The sequence below is a fragment of the Alligator sinensis genome, unplaced genomic scaffold (assembly GCF_000455745.1).
Source record: "Alligator sinensis unplaced genomic scaffold, ASM45574v1 scaffold532_1, whole genome shotgun sequence".
Lineage (NCBI taxonomy): Eukaryota > Metazoa > Chordata > Crocodylia > Alligatoridae > Alligator > Alligator sinensis.
The window spans coordinates 550939-568815 of record NW_005842451.1 but is presented as its reverse complement, the minus strand read 5'-3'; the positions used below and the strand labels follow the sequence as shown (position 1 = coordinate 568815).

General features: G+C 44.8%; 1 protein-coding gene across 3 annotated transcripts in view; it reads right to left on the bottom strand.

Moving 5' to 3' along the window:
* GRM5 (glutamate metabotropic receptor 5) overlaps positions 1-17877 on the bottom strand; it is a 419830-nt gene that overhangs the window by 41215 nt on the left and 360738 nt on the right. For all 3 annotated transcript variants that reach the window (XM_006030558.1, XM_006030559.1, XM_006030560.1), the window contains exons 5-6: positions 15017-15185; positions 10432-10558 (exon numbers count right to left, since the gene is read on the bottom strand). In XM_006030558.1, coding sequence (XP_006030620.1) covers positions 10432-10558; positions 15017-15185 — 296 coding nt within the window. The remainder of the gene's footprint in view (positions 1-10431; positions 10559-15016; positions 15186-17877) is intronic.

Here is a 17877-nt window from a genome sequence, read left to right as displayed (position 1 = left end):
CCTGCCTGTGCAGGGGGTCGGACTCGATGATCTATTGAGGTTCCTTCCGACCCTAACATCTATGAATCTATGAAACCCTGTTAGCCTGAGGCACCATGCATGTGGAATTGGCTGTTGTATGTGCAGTTAGCTGAGAATGAACCGTTGTGAGGGAATTTCCTGTTGCATATCACTGCCTTCTGAGACTATATTTAATAGGGTTAGAGATATTTTCTGGTAACTGATTTATTATAGAATCATAGAATCATAGAAAATTAAGGTTGGAAAGGACCCCAGGACGTCATCTAGTCTTACCCCCCTGCAGGACCATCTCCAACTAGATCGTTCCAGCCAGGGCTTTGTCAAGCCAGGCCTTAAAATCTCAAAGGATGGAGCTTCCACCACCTCTCTAGGTAACTGTTCCAGTGCTTCACTGCCCTTCTAGTGAGATAGTTTTTCCTAACATCCAACCTAAACTTCCCTTGCTGCAACTTGAGACCATTGCTCCTTGTTCTGTCATCTGCTACCACTGAGAACAGTCCAGCTCCATCCTCTTTGGACCCCCCTTCAGGTAGTTAAAGCCTGCTATCGAATCTCCCCTCAATCTTCTCTTTGGCAGACAAAATAAGCCCAGTTCCATCATCCTCTTGTCATAAGTCATGTCCCGCAGTCCCCGAATCATTTTCATTGCCCTCCACTGGACTTTCTCCAACTTGTCCATATCCTTTCTATAGTGGGGGGCCCAAAAATGTACACACTACTCCAGATATGGCCTCATCAGTGCAGAATAGAGGGGAGTAATTACTTCCCTCGACCTGCTGTCAACGCTCCTACTAATGCCTTCTTGGCAAAAAGAGCATGCTCTTGACTCATATCCAGCTTATTGTCCACTGTAACTCCCAGGTCCTTTTCTGCAGAACTGCTGCTTATCCAGTCAGTCCCCAGGCTGTAGCAGTGCATATGGTCCTAAGTACAGGACTTTGCACTTGTCCTTATTGAACCTCATGAAGTTTCTTTTGGCCCAATCCTCCAATTTATTTAGGTCACTCTGAATCCTAGTCCTACCCTCCAGGATATCTACTGCTCTCTGCAGCTTGGTGTCATCTGCAAACTTGCTGAGGGTCCACTCCATCCCATCTTCTAGACAGTTAATGAAGATATTGAACAAAATCGGCCCCAGGATCTGGGGCACTCCACTTGATGCTGGCTGCCAACTAGACCTCAAGCCATTGATCACTACCCATTGAGCCCAACAATCCAGATAGCTTTCTATCCACCTTACAATCCATTCATCCAACTCATACTTCCTCAGCCTGCTTGCAAGAATGCTGTGGGAGATGGTATCAAAAGCCTAGCTAAAGTCAAGGTATATCATATCCAGTGCTTTCCCCGCATCTACAGAGCCAGTCATTTCATCATAGAGGGCAATCAGGTTGGTCAGACATGACTTGCCCTTGCTGGATCCATGGTGACTGTTCCTGATCACTGTCTTCTCCTCCAAGTGCTTAGAAGTGGATTCCTTGAGGACCTGCTTGATGTTTTTTTCCAGGGACTGACTGGTCTGTAGTCCCTTGGATCCTCCTGTTTTTTTGTTTTTTCTAATGAGCACTATATTTGTTCTTTTCCAATTTTCTGGGACCTCCCCCAATCGCCATGAGTTTTCAAAGATAAAGACCAGCAGCTCAGCAATCACATCAGCCAACCCCCTCAGCACCCTCAGATGCATTACATCTGGCCCCAAGAACTTGTACACATCCAGCTTTTCTAAAGAGTCCCTAATCTCTTCTTTCACCACTGAAGGCTGGTCACCTCTTCCCCAAACTGTGCTGCCTGGTGCAGTAATCTGGGAGCTGACCTTGCCCATGAAGACTGAGGTAGAATAGGCATTGAGTACTTCAGCCTTTTCGTCCTCATCTGGCACTAGGTTGCCTCCCCCTTTCAGTAAGGGACCCAAGCTTTCCCTGACCCTCCTTTTATTGCTAACATAGGTGTAGAAACCCTTCTTGTTAACTTTCATGCTAGCTGCAACTCCAATTGCAATTTGGCCTTCCTGATTTCATCCCTGCATGCCCAAGCAATATTCTTATACTCCTCCCTAGTCATCTGTCCAGGCTTCCACTTCTTGTAAGCTTCCTTCTTGTGTTTAAGTTCATTGAAGAGTTCTTTGCTAAGCCAAGCTGGTTGCCTGCCATTTTTGCGAGTCTTTCTGCTCATCAGGGTCTTCTTGCACATCATTTTTCCAGAGCCCTCAGTAAGGTTTCTTACTGGAAACTAGCTCTCCTAGACTCCTTTTCCCCTTGCACTGGGATCCCAAGGGATCCTGCCCCTCAGTTACCTGAGTGAGTCAGAGTCTGCTTTTCTGAAGTCCATGGTCCTTACTCTGCTGTTCTCTTTTCTTCCTTTTGTCAGTATCCTGAACTCAATCATAATGTGCTTACTGCTGCCCAAGTTGCCATCCACTTTTACAGCCCTCACCCTCTTTGTGAGCAGTAGGTTATGAATGGCACCTCCCCTAGTTTGTCTCTCTAATACTTGCACCAGGAAGTTCTCTCCAGTGCTCTCCAAAAACTTCCTAGATTGCCTGGGCACTGCTGTATTGCCCTCCCACAGATGTCAGGGTGATGGAAGTTCCCCATGAAAACCAGAGCCTGTGATCTGGGAACTTCCACTAGTTATCTGAAAAAGTCTCATTTACCTCCATCTCCTGGTCTGGTGGCCTATAGCAGATCCCCCACCACAACATCACCCTTGTTGTTCTCCCCTCTGACAAAACCCAGAAACTTTCAACAGGCCCATTTTGAGTTTCGTACTGGAGCTCTGAGCAACCATACAGCTCTTTTACAGGAAGTGCAACTCTTCCTCTTCTCCCCTGCCTAATCATCCTGAACACTTTGTACCCATCCATGATAGTGCTCCAGTCCTGTGAGCTCCCACCAAGTCTCAGTTATTCCAATCATGCAAGAGCTCCATGACTGTACAAGGACTTCCAATTCTTCCTGCTTGTTTCCCAAGCTGTGTGTGTTCGTGTACAGACAATTGAGGTAACTAGTCAATTCTTCTTGAGAAATCAGGGCAATGAGAATGCCTCCCCTGTTTCCCCCTCTTTTTTGTGCTTCCTTCAGATCTCCTGCTTCTCCACTTACTTTAGGGCTTTGGTCTCCTCTCCCTAACCTATTTTAAAGCCTATTTTATTTTAAAGCAAACATATTTTAAAGTCCTTCTGACTATGCTCTCCCCGCTCTTCATCAGGTGGATCCCATCTCTTTTTAGCAATCCTTCTTCTTGGAACAACATCCCATGATCAAAGGGTGACAATCCCGATGTGAATCAAAGGGGGCAAGAGTGCTCAAAAGCCCCCATGGCTTACCAAAAGCATCCATGAATGTCTCAAAGCCAAAAAGGAGGCGTACACCCAATGGAAGGGAGGGGCCATCACCACGGAGGATTATACCTCCTTGGCTCGAGATTGTAGAGGGGGCTGTTAGGAGGGCTAAGGCGAGATGGAACTGGCACTAGTGACTTGGATCAAAGATAACAAGAAGTTCTTTTTTAAATACATAGTGGGTAAAAAGAAGGCACCAAGTAATGTGGGTCCTCTGCAGGACATGTTTGGTAATCTGGTGGTAGCACCAGACGACAAAGCTAATCTCTTTAACAGATTCTTTGCTTCCATTTCTCTGAGCAGGGACAGAGACACCCCCCCACTGGGATACCGGATGGCCCCAGGGGAGGTGCAGCCAGGCCTAAGGTCAGTGAGGACCTAGTCAGGGAAATTCTGGAGGGACTAGACATATTCAAATCAGCAGGTCCTGATGATTTCCACCCCAGAGTGCTGAGAGAATTGGCAGAGGTCATTGCAGGACCCCTGGCACGGCTTTACGAGCACTAGTGGTACTCTGGTGAGGTACTAGAGGACTGGAAAAGGGCCAATGAGGCCCCCATTTTCAAAAAAGGGAGGAAAGAGGCCTGTTAGTCTTACCTCGGTCCTGGGGAAGCTCTTTGAGAAAATTATCCAGGAGTACATCTGCAAGGGGCCAGCAGGGGAGATTATGCTTAGGGGCAATCAACATGGGTTCATTAGAGGCAGGTCCTGTCAGACCAACCTGGTGGCCTTCTATGACCAGGTCACAAAAGCCTTGGATGCAGGTGTGACAGTGGATGTAGGCTTTCTGGACTTTAGGAAGGCCTTTGACACTGTCTCTCACCCCGTCCTCATTAAAAAATTAGGTGACTGTGGTGTCGATGCCTACACTGTCAGATGGGTCACAAATTAGCTGGAGGGCCACACCCAGAGAGTGGAGGTGGATGGGTCATTTTCAACCTGGAGAGATGTGGGCAGCGGGGTCCCCCAGGGCTCAGTCCTCGGGCCTGCACTGTTCAATATCTTCATCGGCAATTTGGACGAGGAGGTGAAAAGCACCTTGTTCAAGTTCGAAGATGACACTAAGATGTGGGGAGAAGTGAGCATGCTATAAGAGAGGGACAGGCTACAACTAGATCTGGACAGGTTACAGAGGTGGGAGGATGAGAATAGGATGGGTTTCAATACTGACAAGTGCAGGGTAATGCACCTGGGGAGGAAGAACCAGCAGCATACCTACAGGCTGGGCAACTCCTTTGTCATCAGCACAGAGGCAGAAAAGGATCTTAGAGTTATTATAGACGGGGACCCAGTCAGGAATGTTAACCGCCCCTTGTCATGCATCCACAGATGCATCATGAGCAGGTCCAAGGAGGTGATCCTCCACCTCTATGCAACATTGGTCAGGCCACAGTTGGAGTACTGCATCCAACTTTGGGCGCCACACTTCAGGAGGGATGTGGCCAGCACCGAGAGGATCCAGAGGAGGGCCACTCGCATGGTCAGGAGGCAGCAGGGCAGGCCCTACGAGGAGAGGCTATGGGATCTGAACCTGTTCAGCCTCCACAAAAAAAGGCTGAGAGGGGATCTGGTGGCCACCTATAAACTTGCCTGGGGGACCAGCAGGCAATGGAAGAGTCCCTGTTCCCCCGACCACTACTAGGGGTAACAAAGAACAACGGTCATAAGTTGACTGAGAGTAAATTCAGGCTAAATATCAGGAGGTGCTACTTCACTGTCAGGGCTGCTAGGATCTAGAACCACCTTCCAAGGGAAGTGGTGCTCGCTCCTACCCTGGGGGTTTTCAAAAGGAGGCTAGACAGCCACCCTGCTGGGGTTATTTGACCCCAGCATCCTATCCTTTCCTGCCCATGGCAGGGGGGCAGACTTGATGATCTGCTTAGGTCCCTTCTGACCCTGCCAACTATGAAACTATGAAACTAAGCCAAATAGCTATTGGTGACGTGTGCAGCCATGAGTGGATCTGCAGGATGCATTTTGTCCTACTCGGGCCCTTCCCCTTGACTGGAAGGATCGAGGAGAACACCATCTGTGCCCCCCTCTCCTTCACCCTTGCACCCAGAGCCCTGTAGTCACTTGTGATCTGCTCAGGATCACCCCTGGCAGCATCATTGTTGTTCACATGGATGAGCAGAATGGGGTAGTAGTCAGAGGGTCAGACGAGTCTCAAATTCTTCCAAAACATCTCAAATCCAGGCAAGCAGCAACCATTTTTAATCAACTTTAATCTAAATTTTAGTCTAAACTTCAGTCAACAGCCATTATCCACCCCCTTTTAATTTAATCAAGTCTTCAGCACAAAACTAATGCTGGTCACTGAGCAGAGGAAAGATGGAGTAATATTTTTTTGAGTGAACCACAGAGTTCAAATCTCGGGCAACACAATAAGCTAAAGGCCTAAAATCAAACACTTCCAGGGGTGGAGTTGATGTATTTACAGGGAGGCAGAGAATCAAGACTTTTATCTGATGGAGATAGCATAAGAAAGACTTATTCCAATCAGCTTTTTATGTGTGTAGCTTTGTGGAGCAGTCAGTACCAGAGACATACCTTTTTTTTTTTTTCTAGCAGCAGAGGCATAGATTGCTGCAATATCAAACATAAGGGCATTTGAAGGAGACTAGTATATGTTTTGTAGCACTGAAGGGAAGTTCTTGTGCCAGAATACAAAATGCATCTCTCTCTCTTTATTTTTAATTCATATTTATTACTAAAGCTTATGTAAAAACAAGGCCAGACGGAAAGGCATTTTCTTTACTAGCTGTAAAATTTGGTCATAAATATGATCATAAAACATTACAGCTCAATGCACCCTTCAGCTATGTTAGAAAAGCATTTTTAAGAGCTCTTTTTCAATACCAAACTAAAGAACAAGGGGTAGATGCCATTCAGAATGTTGTCACAGAAATCTGTGGTTAGTTTCGTACGTACACTTGTCAGTTTCAGCAACAGGAAAGGCAGCGGTGATGCGTAGGGGGTGCATGGGGATGCTCATGCACCCCCTGAGAGCACTGGTGCACCCCGTGTCAGGCCGCGCTCCCTGTTTAGGCGATGGGCAGGGCGGCACGTAGAAGTGCCGGTGGCCCCCTTTGAGCTCTGGCCGGAGAGCGGGGCCACCAGCAAAAGTGGCCGCGCCACTTCCAGAAGTGGCCGCGGGACTTCTGGAAACAGCATGACCACGTTTGGGTGAGTGAGATCGGCTGCAGGCCGCCCCCCCCCACATCAGTGAGATCGACTGCCAGGAATCAGTTTGGAGGGTTCCAATTCAATTCAGAGACATTAAAGGGTCCTCTGATTCAATTCAGATTCAAGCTGAAACTCTGCTGAATCGAATCAGGGACCGAAGCTTTGTACAGCTCTAGTGTTGGGGCACTTTAACTAAAGCTCATTCAACGAGCTTTAGTTAAAATCGCCCCCACCACCATTTTGAAGTGGCACTAAACGTATTCGCAACCCACAATATGGAGTGCAGTAATTAGCATGTTCCAGCAGACTCGATTAATCAAATCTGCTTCAATGCACTGCAATTACAACATGTGTTAGCAGCGTCCCCACAGGTCTGCAGGCACCCCTTGTGTACAGATTCCCTGCAGGGGTTAATTTTGGGTGATTTCACCCTCAACCCATGCAGTTCTGCAGAGCTGGGCTGGTGGCTGCATGGCTGATCACTGGCCCAACCCTTCCGCTGGGGCTGTCACAGAGCAGAGACAGAAAACCTCTGTCTCCTCACTGTGCAACCAAGAATGGGGGGGTGGGGAGGGGGAAGGGAGCCTGCCCTGCTGTATGTGCCCCCAGCTACACTTGCTAGGGTCCTGGGGAGAGCTGTACAGGTCTGCATGGTGGCGGGGGCGGGTGGGGAGGGGGCTCTCTTCCACCCCCCATGTCAGCATCTTGACTCATGGCATTTTGTTAAAGCACCATAGTTGGAGGGCTTCCCCAACAGGCTGCCTGAACTTCTGTATGCAGCCGGTGGGACCAGACATGGTCCCAGCAAGCATCCGCTGAAGAACACACCATGATGCGTATGCAGCTATTATGACTAGGTTGAAAAACTATTTACTTTTGCCCTTTGAAATTAATACAGCTGAGTGGGAAATCATTTTTTGTTTGTTTTTATCCTGCAAAGTGTTTTGGGGCATTGAAACAGGGACTTGAACCTGCATCTGTCACTTCTCTAATGAGGTATCCTAAACACCAGACTACAGAGCCAGTCTCTGGCCTAACTAGCCATGCAGAGTGGAACACTCCAACAGGAGGGTTTGAGTTATAACCTTGGGGCTTTGGCACTCACCTTGGATATGGGAAAAGCCAGAACAAGGACTCGAATATAGGATACACACCTTCCTGATGAGTGTGCAAACTAGGAGAGAGGCAACAAGGCTCTCCCCCCAAATCCTCCTTTCTGAGAATCTTTCTCTACTCATAATTTACTCAAAACTGATACATTCTTGTAACAAGTTTGGGGTTCCACTATTTTCCAACAGAAAAAAAAAACACATGTAAAAAAATTTCCCAACTATTTCTATAGATTAATATTGCTTTTTAACCTGTGTATAATATAACCAGATACCTTGGTCATGAATGTATTAAAGCCATCCGGATCTCCTTAACAGCAAGAGAAATATTTAGTCTAGCATTATCTGTATACTTCTGCACACTAAAAACCAAATTCTTCCTGGCTTTTCTGCATATAGAAAAACACAGGCATGCAATATCATTACCTTTTCCTCTTTCTTCCATACTTCATTGATTTGATTCACCCTCCTGTTATATTTTGTCATGGGCCAAAACTGTAAGTTCATTGGGGTAGGAACTACTGTTTTCCTATTTGTTTGTATAAGGCCTAACGCGAGTCCCTGATCCCTGGCTGGTATTTTTAGGTGTTACTGTACTATAAATATGGATACAAACATAGAAAATTAGGGTTGGAAGGGACCTTGGGAAGTCATCTAGTCCAACCCCCTGCTCAAAGCAGCAGCAGCCCCAACTAGATAATTCCAGCCAGGGTTTTGTCACGCCAGACCTTAAAACCCCCCAAGGTTGGAGATTCTACTGCCTCTCTAGGTAACTTGTTCCAGTGCTTCACCACCCTCCTAGTGGGAAAGTTTTTCCAAATATCCAGCCTAAACCTCCCTTGTTGCAATTTGAGACCATTGCACCTTCTTCTGTCACCACTGAGAACAGTCCAGCTCCATCCTCTTTGGGACCACCCTTCAAGTTGTTAAAGGGTGCTATCAAATTCCCCATCCTGTCTTCTGCAGATTAAATAAGCACAGGTCCCTCAGCCTTTCTTCATAAGTCACATGCCCCAGCCCCCTCACCATTTGCATTGTCCTCCACTAGAATCTCTCTGAATTCTTGCTATAGTAGGGGCCCAAAACTGGACACAATATTCCAGATATGGCCTCTACAGTGGAGAAAAGAGGAAAATAATTACTTCCCTCAATCTGCTGGCAATACTCCTACCAATGCAGCCGGGTGTGCCATTAGCCTTCCTGGCAACAAGGGCACTTTGTTGATTTATATCTAGCTGATTTACCACCATAATCCCCGTTTCTGCAAAGCTGATTCTAAACCAGTGAGTCCCCGGGCTGTAGCAGTGCATGGGATTCTTCCACCTTAAGTGCAGGACTTTGAACTTGCCCTTGTTGAACCTCATGAGATTTCTTTTGGCTCATTCCTCCAATTTGTCTAGGTCACTCTGAATCCTAGCCTTACCCTCCAGTGTATCTACTACACCACCCAGCTTGGTGTCATCCGTGGACTCGCTGAAGGCACAATCCATCCCATCTTACAGATTGTTAATGAAGATATTGGACAAAACTGAGCCCAGCACCAACCCCAGGGGCGCTTCTCTTGATACCACCTGCCAACTAGACATTGATCCACCGAGCCTGACAATACAGCCAGCTTTCTATCCACCTTACAGTCCATTCATCTAACCCATACTTCCTCATCTTGCTTGAAAGAATGCTGTGGGAGACCATATCAAAAGCCTTGCTAAAGTCAAGGAAAAACCTTGTTAAAGTCAAGCATGTGAATAATACTATTACTGTTAGGCAGCTGGGAAAAAACTGTGAATATAAACAGTGTGGCCAGATACTGAAGACTTAAAAATCTGCTGAATTGATATTGCCCTGCATGGAACCTCAGGAATGTGTTCCAGGGCAAAGAGAGCATGGTCCCTGCGTTTTAGCACAGACTATTTGGTGCTAAACTCTCTTTGGATCGTTCCTGCTTTTGGCAAGAGCAATCTGCACACCTGGCTAGAATTCAGATAGGAAATGCTGCTGTTTCAATTAATTTGCACCTGTTTTGGAGAAAAACAAATCACCTATGATATAACCCCATTAAAGTTGTTTTCTAATGACTTAACTCCTGCCTACTTTGGGAAGGACTACATTTGAATCTGCCTAGTTTGAAATCAAAGTTATATCTAAACCCAGAGCCAGGCTGCTTTCTAGATCCAGTGGCTTGGGAGAAAAGTCTTCCTTTGGTCTGTGCCAGGCCTTTAGAAACCAGCTTGAACCTTAAGCACAAATGGCAGCCTTAGTTTAAATTTGGACCCAAACCTAATCTGAAAAGTGCTAGTATTTAGTTTTGTATAGAATATTTTCCAAGTCATATGTTGAGTATTTCCCTTGACTGTTCGTGCCAGAGTTTATTTCTGCCAGGTGCAGCATTTACACATACACCCTGGACAGTAGCACATAGAGCCGGGCTGAAGTAGCCCCAGGCTGTCCAGGGTGTCAGCCTGCCAGCCCATGGCTGCTCCACCCTGACTCAACATGCTGCGGAGGGGCTGGCTGAGGCACAAGGGTGCTACGCTGCAGCACCCTTGTGTCCCAGCCAGCTCTGGTCACCGTCTATATGTACATTTCAGCACACTAAATGATGCCACTGAAGGACAGTACTATCCTATAGCAGAGTTAATTCATTTACTGCACCCTAATATGGGCACACGTGTAGATGATGACACCCTACTGTGGAGCTAATTAGCCAACTGCAGTAAAGTGCACATACAGATGCATCTTGTAACTGCATTTTATATATAATCATAACTCACTCACCTGTAAGTTCATCATTGGGCCAGGAGCCTAGTTGGCATGCGTTGCAGGTGTATTCATCAGAGACATACTCGTTCTCTTTACAAGGGGTACAAGTCCAACAGCAACTGACTTCTCCTTTACGGATTACCTGAGACAAATAGTTAACAGCTCAGTTACATGAAGGTTTAAAAAAGAAACAATTTTCCTTAATGCTGCCAAAGTTTCCTCTGATATTGAAAATCCTCTTTGTGAGCCCTAGCTGCAGTGTCCTCTTTTGTATACAGTGGACTTCTGAACTTTATAGGTCCATTGACCTACTTCAGACATACGAGCCTGCACAGGCAGCCTCCCAGTTCTGGTGGGAAAATCTTGCCAGTTTGGGGTATGGTGACCAGTTCCCTGAGAGCCATGCTGACAAACTGACAGACGGCCTTGGAGCATATTAATGGTCAAGTATCACCTCTCCCTAATTTGAGGACAGAGCCTCAAGGCCAAGGAAAGTCCTGGTGGGAGTGCATTTTAGGAAATCTTGTTGGCGATCCCAGAGGGAATCCGAGTTCAGAGTAATAGCAATCTAGTTTGTGTCTAGGTGCATAAAGGAGACATCCTGGGATTTCTTTATTATCCTTAGTCTCCCTTAGTGTCCTTATCCTTTATTTGTGACTGGACTGAACTGGTGTTTGATGATGGTGCCAGAATCCCTTTTAATCTTGCCATTGTAAATTCTTCTGTTTTGACTTGTGTGAACAATAACAGACTGTGAGGATTTGCTCTCTAGGTAATAGGCAGGGAAGTGGAAGTGGGGTGGGGGTGAAATCTTAAAATGTCAAGGTGTCAGCTGGGGGGTTTGTTGTTGTTTCTTGTCTTGGGGTTGTCTGTCTATTATGATTAGCTGCTCTGAGCCTTTGTGGATAGAGGGGGATATAAATCTAAATAACAGTTGCAACAAAAACTTGCACCATGGCTAGGAGCCATTCAGAGAAATGAGCATTCTGGATGCTTTGCAGCCAACTTGTAGGCTGATGTATGTTAAGATAAATGACTTAGCTTACAAACACATTTCTAAAGATCAAAATCTCTTCAATAATTTTCAAGCAGAAGGGGGATGATATTATTCATGACAGATCATTCATCCAGCTCTGGTCCATATCTGATAGGGAAAAATGAGGACACAGCTTTGCTTTCCTAAAGATTTGGTACACTGGGTCACAGTAGTACAGTATTCAGCAGTTTGAGACAAATTACAGTTTATGAACATCAAATTTGATGCCTCTTCCAAAATGATTCAGATCAGATACATTTTAATTAACATTTAACCGTGAGAAAGTGTTTCCATTGCAACATCAGGACTGGTTTTCAGAACTACTGCTTCACCACACTACATACTTCTGCAGCCTGATAATCAGGTATAAACTTTTCAAAATCCCGATCTATCCTGGGCACTGAATACATCTGTGTTCCATGCCAAGGGTAATGAGAAGGCCTTTTCCTTTTTGAAGTAAAATATTCTCAGTCTCTGCTCATTACGTTTGAAATCCTTCAAAAAACAAACACTACCAATTATAGCAGAGAAAGTAGGCTGATTGTATAGGTTCTGTAGCGATGAATTTAGAATTTTTTTTCATAGCAAAATGTCACAGATTGGAATTTTAATAAAATGCAAAGGAACATAATCAGCCAGCATATTATACTGCTGTTGTATAATGCTGCAGTGAAGAAATCTGGAAAATAAATCTTTAATCGATTTGTTCAAAGATAGGCATTTTTTTCCATTAGGTTCTTGAAGGAAAAAAAAAAAAATCACCTGAAGAGTCAAATATATAGGAAGACAGATAGGACAATTCACAGATATTTTTCTTTGGTTGTGAGGTTTGTGAGTGGAAATGGCATATCTATCACATGGGTCTATCTGAAATTTTTTAATTTGGTTTCATTTTGAGTTGAAATACAAAGCTGAAATTATGACTTTTTAATGGAATAGATATTCTGAAACATTGCAATGCAGAACTATTACAGTGTACATTATATCAAAAATCTAAACAAAATGAGACCATAAAATAGAGATGCCAATGTTTTTGCCTAATTAACTTCATGTGAAAACATCAAGGTCAAAACATTTGGACATTAAAAAAAATCACCCAAACAGCCGTGTTTCGACAAAAAGTTTTAATTTGGATGAAACTGAAAGAAAACTGCTCCCTTGACCATTTTTCAACCTGGCCCCAGCCAGGACGGCCTCTGGAGGTCCCATTACCAGCTGTGCTTATGCAACACTCTATTCAGCTGCCTCTCTGTTCTTTCCCTTTTTCTTTAACACCCAACAGTTGTTAGCTGCAGTGGTTTGCCCAGGAAACCACCTAATTGATCCTGCCCCACTTAACTAAAATACACCCTCATTTTCACCTGCAGTTTTTATCACCTTAGTCCACTTTCTTGGCTGCTCTTGTGATTCTTCAAGCTTCTATTTAATATCTTTTTGCCTCCAGAATAATTCAGACATACAGAATAAGGCTACATTTGATTCGTAAGAGGCCCTTCAGCAAGGGAAATGTTGAAATATGCTGAAAAATGGGACACTGATACTCTGTGAGCTGTCAAATTCCCTGGGTGCATCTACATGTACTATTTAGATGATGTGATAAACTCTAGTGGAGTTTGCACCAGTGTCAGTTGCTTCATGGTCCAGCATCTACACGTATGCCCAGGACCACAGCACTTTGAGCTGGGGCAGAGGAGCCCTGGGCTGGCAGGGAATGGTGGTGGAGGGGCTGGCTGGGGCTCAGGGTGCTACAGTGCAGGGCTAGGTTGTAGGCAACTCGCGTACTTTAGCACCCTCATGCCCCAGCCAGTCCGTGTCACCATCTACACATGCATTTCGGCAGAGTTAAGCAACTATCCCTGGAGTTAAGTATGGTCCCCACCATACTATCTTACAGCGGACTTAATTAATTTGCTTTACCCTAACACCAGCACATGTGTAGATGGTGATGCTTTACTGAGGAGTTAAATAGTCAACTCCACAGTAAAGCACATGTGTACAGCACGCCCTGGGTGACATCCTGGTTTAACTGAATTCAGTGACAAAACTTCATTGGAGCTAGGATCTCTGTCCCATCTTCATGCAGGGGCTACTGCCTGTGCAAGAACATGTGGGATTTACAATTAAATACAGAACAAAAGAGGGAAGATCACTAAAAGGATCTGCCCTACATTTGGCTTTACTCATATGCTTCTGAACTAGGGTTCCAGGGCAAGAGCAGAGCTGTAATAAAACTTTGTAATGTTCCTTAATCCATACAAAACAGTGTCCCTTAATCCAAATGCTCCTGAAAACTGGGCACAATTCAGATTCAAAATCTGTAGCCTGGGTTCCACTCTAGTAACAGGACTTTCACTACTTGTGTTACTTATTCTGAAATCAGATCATTAAGCTTAATCAACATAAATGCTTATCCCTGCAGACTGCAGGCCTGATTCAGATCACATGCTGCTGTTATCTCCTTGCACTTCAGCGAATAAGTCCTGATTAACTCCTGATGCTTATCACTTTAACTGTGAGTAGAGTCATGTCTAAATCCCAATGCTGTTCATGAGGACCTGTCAGAATTCATGGTTGAATCTTTTCATTCACACCGAGTCTCAATCTCCTAACTCACAGATTATAACAGTTTGCAGGCTGCTAATGGAAATAGGAAAGGGATGTTCTCAAAGCAAAGCAAAATGTGATTATTAAGGAGCATGGTAAGAATTGAACAACTGTAACATCCGAACAAGAAACTACGGGCTCTTAAAAAGTTAGGCTGGGGTGCCTGTATTTGGGCTCCTAAATCCACATTTTAGCATATTACAATCAGGGATTAGGATCGCCTTGTTCTAGGTGCTGTATAAACCCTTCCTTTTTCTAGAGCAGTGGTTTTCAGTCTTTTTTCATTTGCATATCCCCCCCCAAATTCAAATAGAGTTGAGGACCACTTTGAATTGTAAGTATGGGTATTCACATATTTTTGATTGAACATAGTCATCTTTTGTGGACCCCTTAGACATAGCATGCAGACCCCAGGAGTCCATGAACCACAGGTTAAAAAGCACTGTTCTAGAGAGACAGACTAGGTATGTCTACATGTTCATTAATGTGCAGTGGTTACTGTGCATTTAGTTTAGTACTTGTATATTCCAATACTAAATAAATGGGCAGTGACCAGAGCTATTGTTCAGTAGCACTGGCGAACACCTTTTAAGTGATGCTACTGCACAGCAGCCTAATACGACTGCACAGTAGCATATTGGCACTGTTTGTGCTGTGATGTGCTACTGCAGAGTATTATTAGGCTACTGCACTGTTAGATCCTCGTGTAGATACACCCACTGTGTCCCAAAGATTTTACAAACTAAATTGAACAAAAGGAGTCAACAGAGGGATACTGGCAGAGGCAATAAAGAGTAATGTGACCATTACAATAAAGGTAATAAGCACACATATAACACTGTAGGCTTATTTTTAGGTGCCAAAGGACTTCAGGAATATAACTTATGTTTTGATGTTAACCTTCTGGGCAACATTTCAAGGCTATACAAATTATACACAAACAAATACAGAATACTTTACCTTTATCTGGCCTTTTTCACAAGGTTCGCTGCAGACCGATCTGATGATAATATTTTTCTCAGACCATATTTCGTCATCGTCCATTTTCAGTTCCCCATTGTCCCAGCTTCCAACATTGATATAGTCAAAGTAATCCTTCCCCATCTTCTTAAAATTCATGATCTCATACCTTTTGAAACAAAAAGGGAAGATACAGATGAGTGTGGGCTAAAATCACTAAACATTTCAAGTTAACTCAATCAACTTAAAATGCCAAAATAAATAACACAATGAAAGAATAAAAAAAAAAATTCTGATCTCCATCAATTCTGTTTTCCATCAGGTACATGTACACTGCATGCTTACTGTGCCAGGCAGTACCTTCAAACATGCTATTCTGCTCTTTGTGGCCTACCTCCTGAACCAGAAGCATAGCAGCTGCAACTGTGTGGTGCTGTGATTGTGGGGGCAAGGTGAACGGTATTGACTCTCAGCAGTGAAATACTGAGAAAAGCAGCAAAAACCCCACACCTCTCTGCAGCTTACTGAAGGCTGAAAGGAGATGCCTCTGTGCACTCAGGATTCACCGCCCAGACTTCTTTCTTTAAAGTAGATGTGTCCCATTTTCCACTTTTCAGGAAAGCACCCTAACCAACAGGCTAACAGTCTGTGATGGTGGTTGGAAGACAAGTGGAATAGTCTTAAACTGATGGTTAGGGCACACACTTGGGCCTGATGCTATGATGACTAGGCTCTCAATCATCCTGTTTCATATAAGATGCATGAGAAGAAAGAGGTGGAGAAAGGGGAGGCAGTTTCTAGATCTGAATTAATTTTAGGAAAGAGTTCAACCAGAAAGGTAGAGGCAAGCACAGAACTGGAAAGAATTCAAAACAATGAGGCTTTTCAAAGATTGATGTGCATATTAATGTAGCTAATCGAATCTACTCCCCAACCCTATTCATCCCAGTTAAATTCTCCTCTCAGATTGCTGTCTGAGGGCAATAGAGATGCGTCCAGGATGACTGGCAGTAGAAGACCTTTGTCATAAAAGTACTGGTGGGACCCATAGCTAGCCTTCTTAGATTATGGTGATGCTTCTCATAATGCTGCTTTGCAAGGATTGACAGTTCAGAGATCTGTGGGCAAAGGAACAAGCTGTAGTGCCAACATTTAACATACTTCTGGCACCAAAGACAGGTAGCCTGTAAATCATTACCAAAAAACAAAACAAAACAACTATAAAGGCACTGCATTAAGATTAATAGAAGGGAATTTCTGAAAAATGATACTTACAGCCCCCTACATTTTTTATTTCTCAAAAGTCCTACTGTGAGAAGGGGTGTAGGTTGTAGCAGTGCTGGTCTAAGGACATACTGTGAGAATAGAACTAGTAGGCTAGTAACACCCAGTCTTAATAGGTCCTCTGTTGTTTTAGGTGGTCAGTAGCTACTGCTCCCTTAAAACTATCTGGAGATAGTGCAATGGAGGCTCTTAGTTGCTTCAGAGACCAGATGGCATGGTAGGTTTTCACTATTCCTCAGTTTACACTCAGTTGCACAGACAGTTGCAGAACATAAGGTCTAGCACTACTGGTCACTGTGATTGTAGCTGGGATCTAGCTTGAACATCAACACCCTTTTTAACCATCTTTTTAATTCCTTCTTCAGAGTTTTCATAACACTCTGATGGTTTTCCTCCTGTGAAAGAGTGATAAGTCCTTCCATATCAATTTACTTTCTTCAAGTCCTTCTATTCCATACTAGATAAATATGTGCAAGTCTTCCATAAAGTTATCTATGTGCTCAAAATTAAATGCACATTGAAGGACTTTGCTGGAATGGGGAAGAGTGCTCAACAGGTAGCTTTTGCTATTTAGTATTGTGAGTTCCCTGGGGCAGAGAAGATGATTGTTATTTTTCTGCCATGTGACTGGAACATAGCAACAAGGCAAATTTAGATCAGCCATGAAGACTTAAGTCTCACTAGCCAACTAACTAAGAAAGATTGGTTGTTCTGAAGTAGAACAGGTTTAGGAATGTATTCACTTGAAACACTTTATTTCTTGGGAATAATGTCTAATGTGAGTTAAGTGGAATAATATCACTATACTTTCATGCTAAAAAGAAATCTTAATGCACTAGTAATAGTACATCATGGCTGCTTACACAATTAACATTTTTTTGCACGATGGGGCCCCTGAAAGTACTCTACAGCTGTGACATAACACACGTGCATGGTTGCAGAGTGCTTTTAAAATGGCTGATCACACAAAAAATTAACCCTCATCAAATCGGCTATTAGCTGAAGGTGCTATAGAAAAGAGTGCCTTAGGGAACTTGTGTTCCCTTGAAGGTTAATTTTTAGTGCCTTTGCAGTGCTGGGCTGATGCTCACACTGGTGATGATGCCCCAGCACCCCCAGGGCTGTCAGCTGGGGAGAGAGGGGGAGAGAACAGCAGGCAGCTCAGGGAGCTGACGGCTCAGGTTTGCTTGGCTGGAGCTGGAGGTGGGGGGCATGGTGGAAAGGAGCCCCCTTGTATCGCAGCCCTTCCCCAGCTACCCCAGCTAGGGTATTTGGGGGAGCTCAGCTGGGCCCACTAGTTGAGGGGGGCTCCATTCCCCCATACCCCTTCCCAGCTCTGGCCATGGTAAAGCTGAGCCAACAGCTTCTGCTGCCACTGTCAAGAGGTCTAGGTGGGGGGTGGTGGTGGAAGAGAGACCCCCTTGCCACGTGGGCCCAGCCCAGCTCCCCCCAATACTCAAGGTGCGGTAGCTGGGGGGACATCAAGGTGAGTGGGCTCCATTCCATCCAGCCCAGGGCAGGCAAAGCCCAACTGGCAGCAGCCTGCTGCTCCTTCCCCCTTGCTCTCTTCCTCCCCT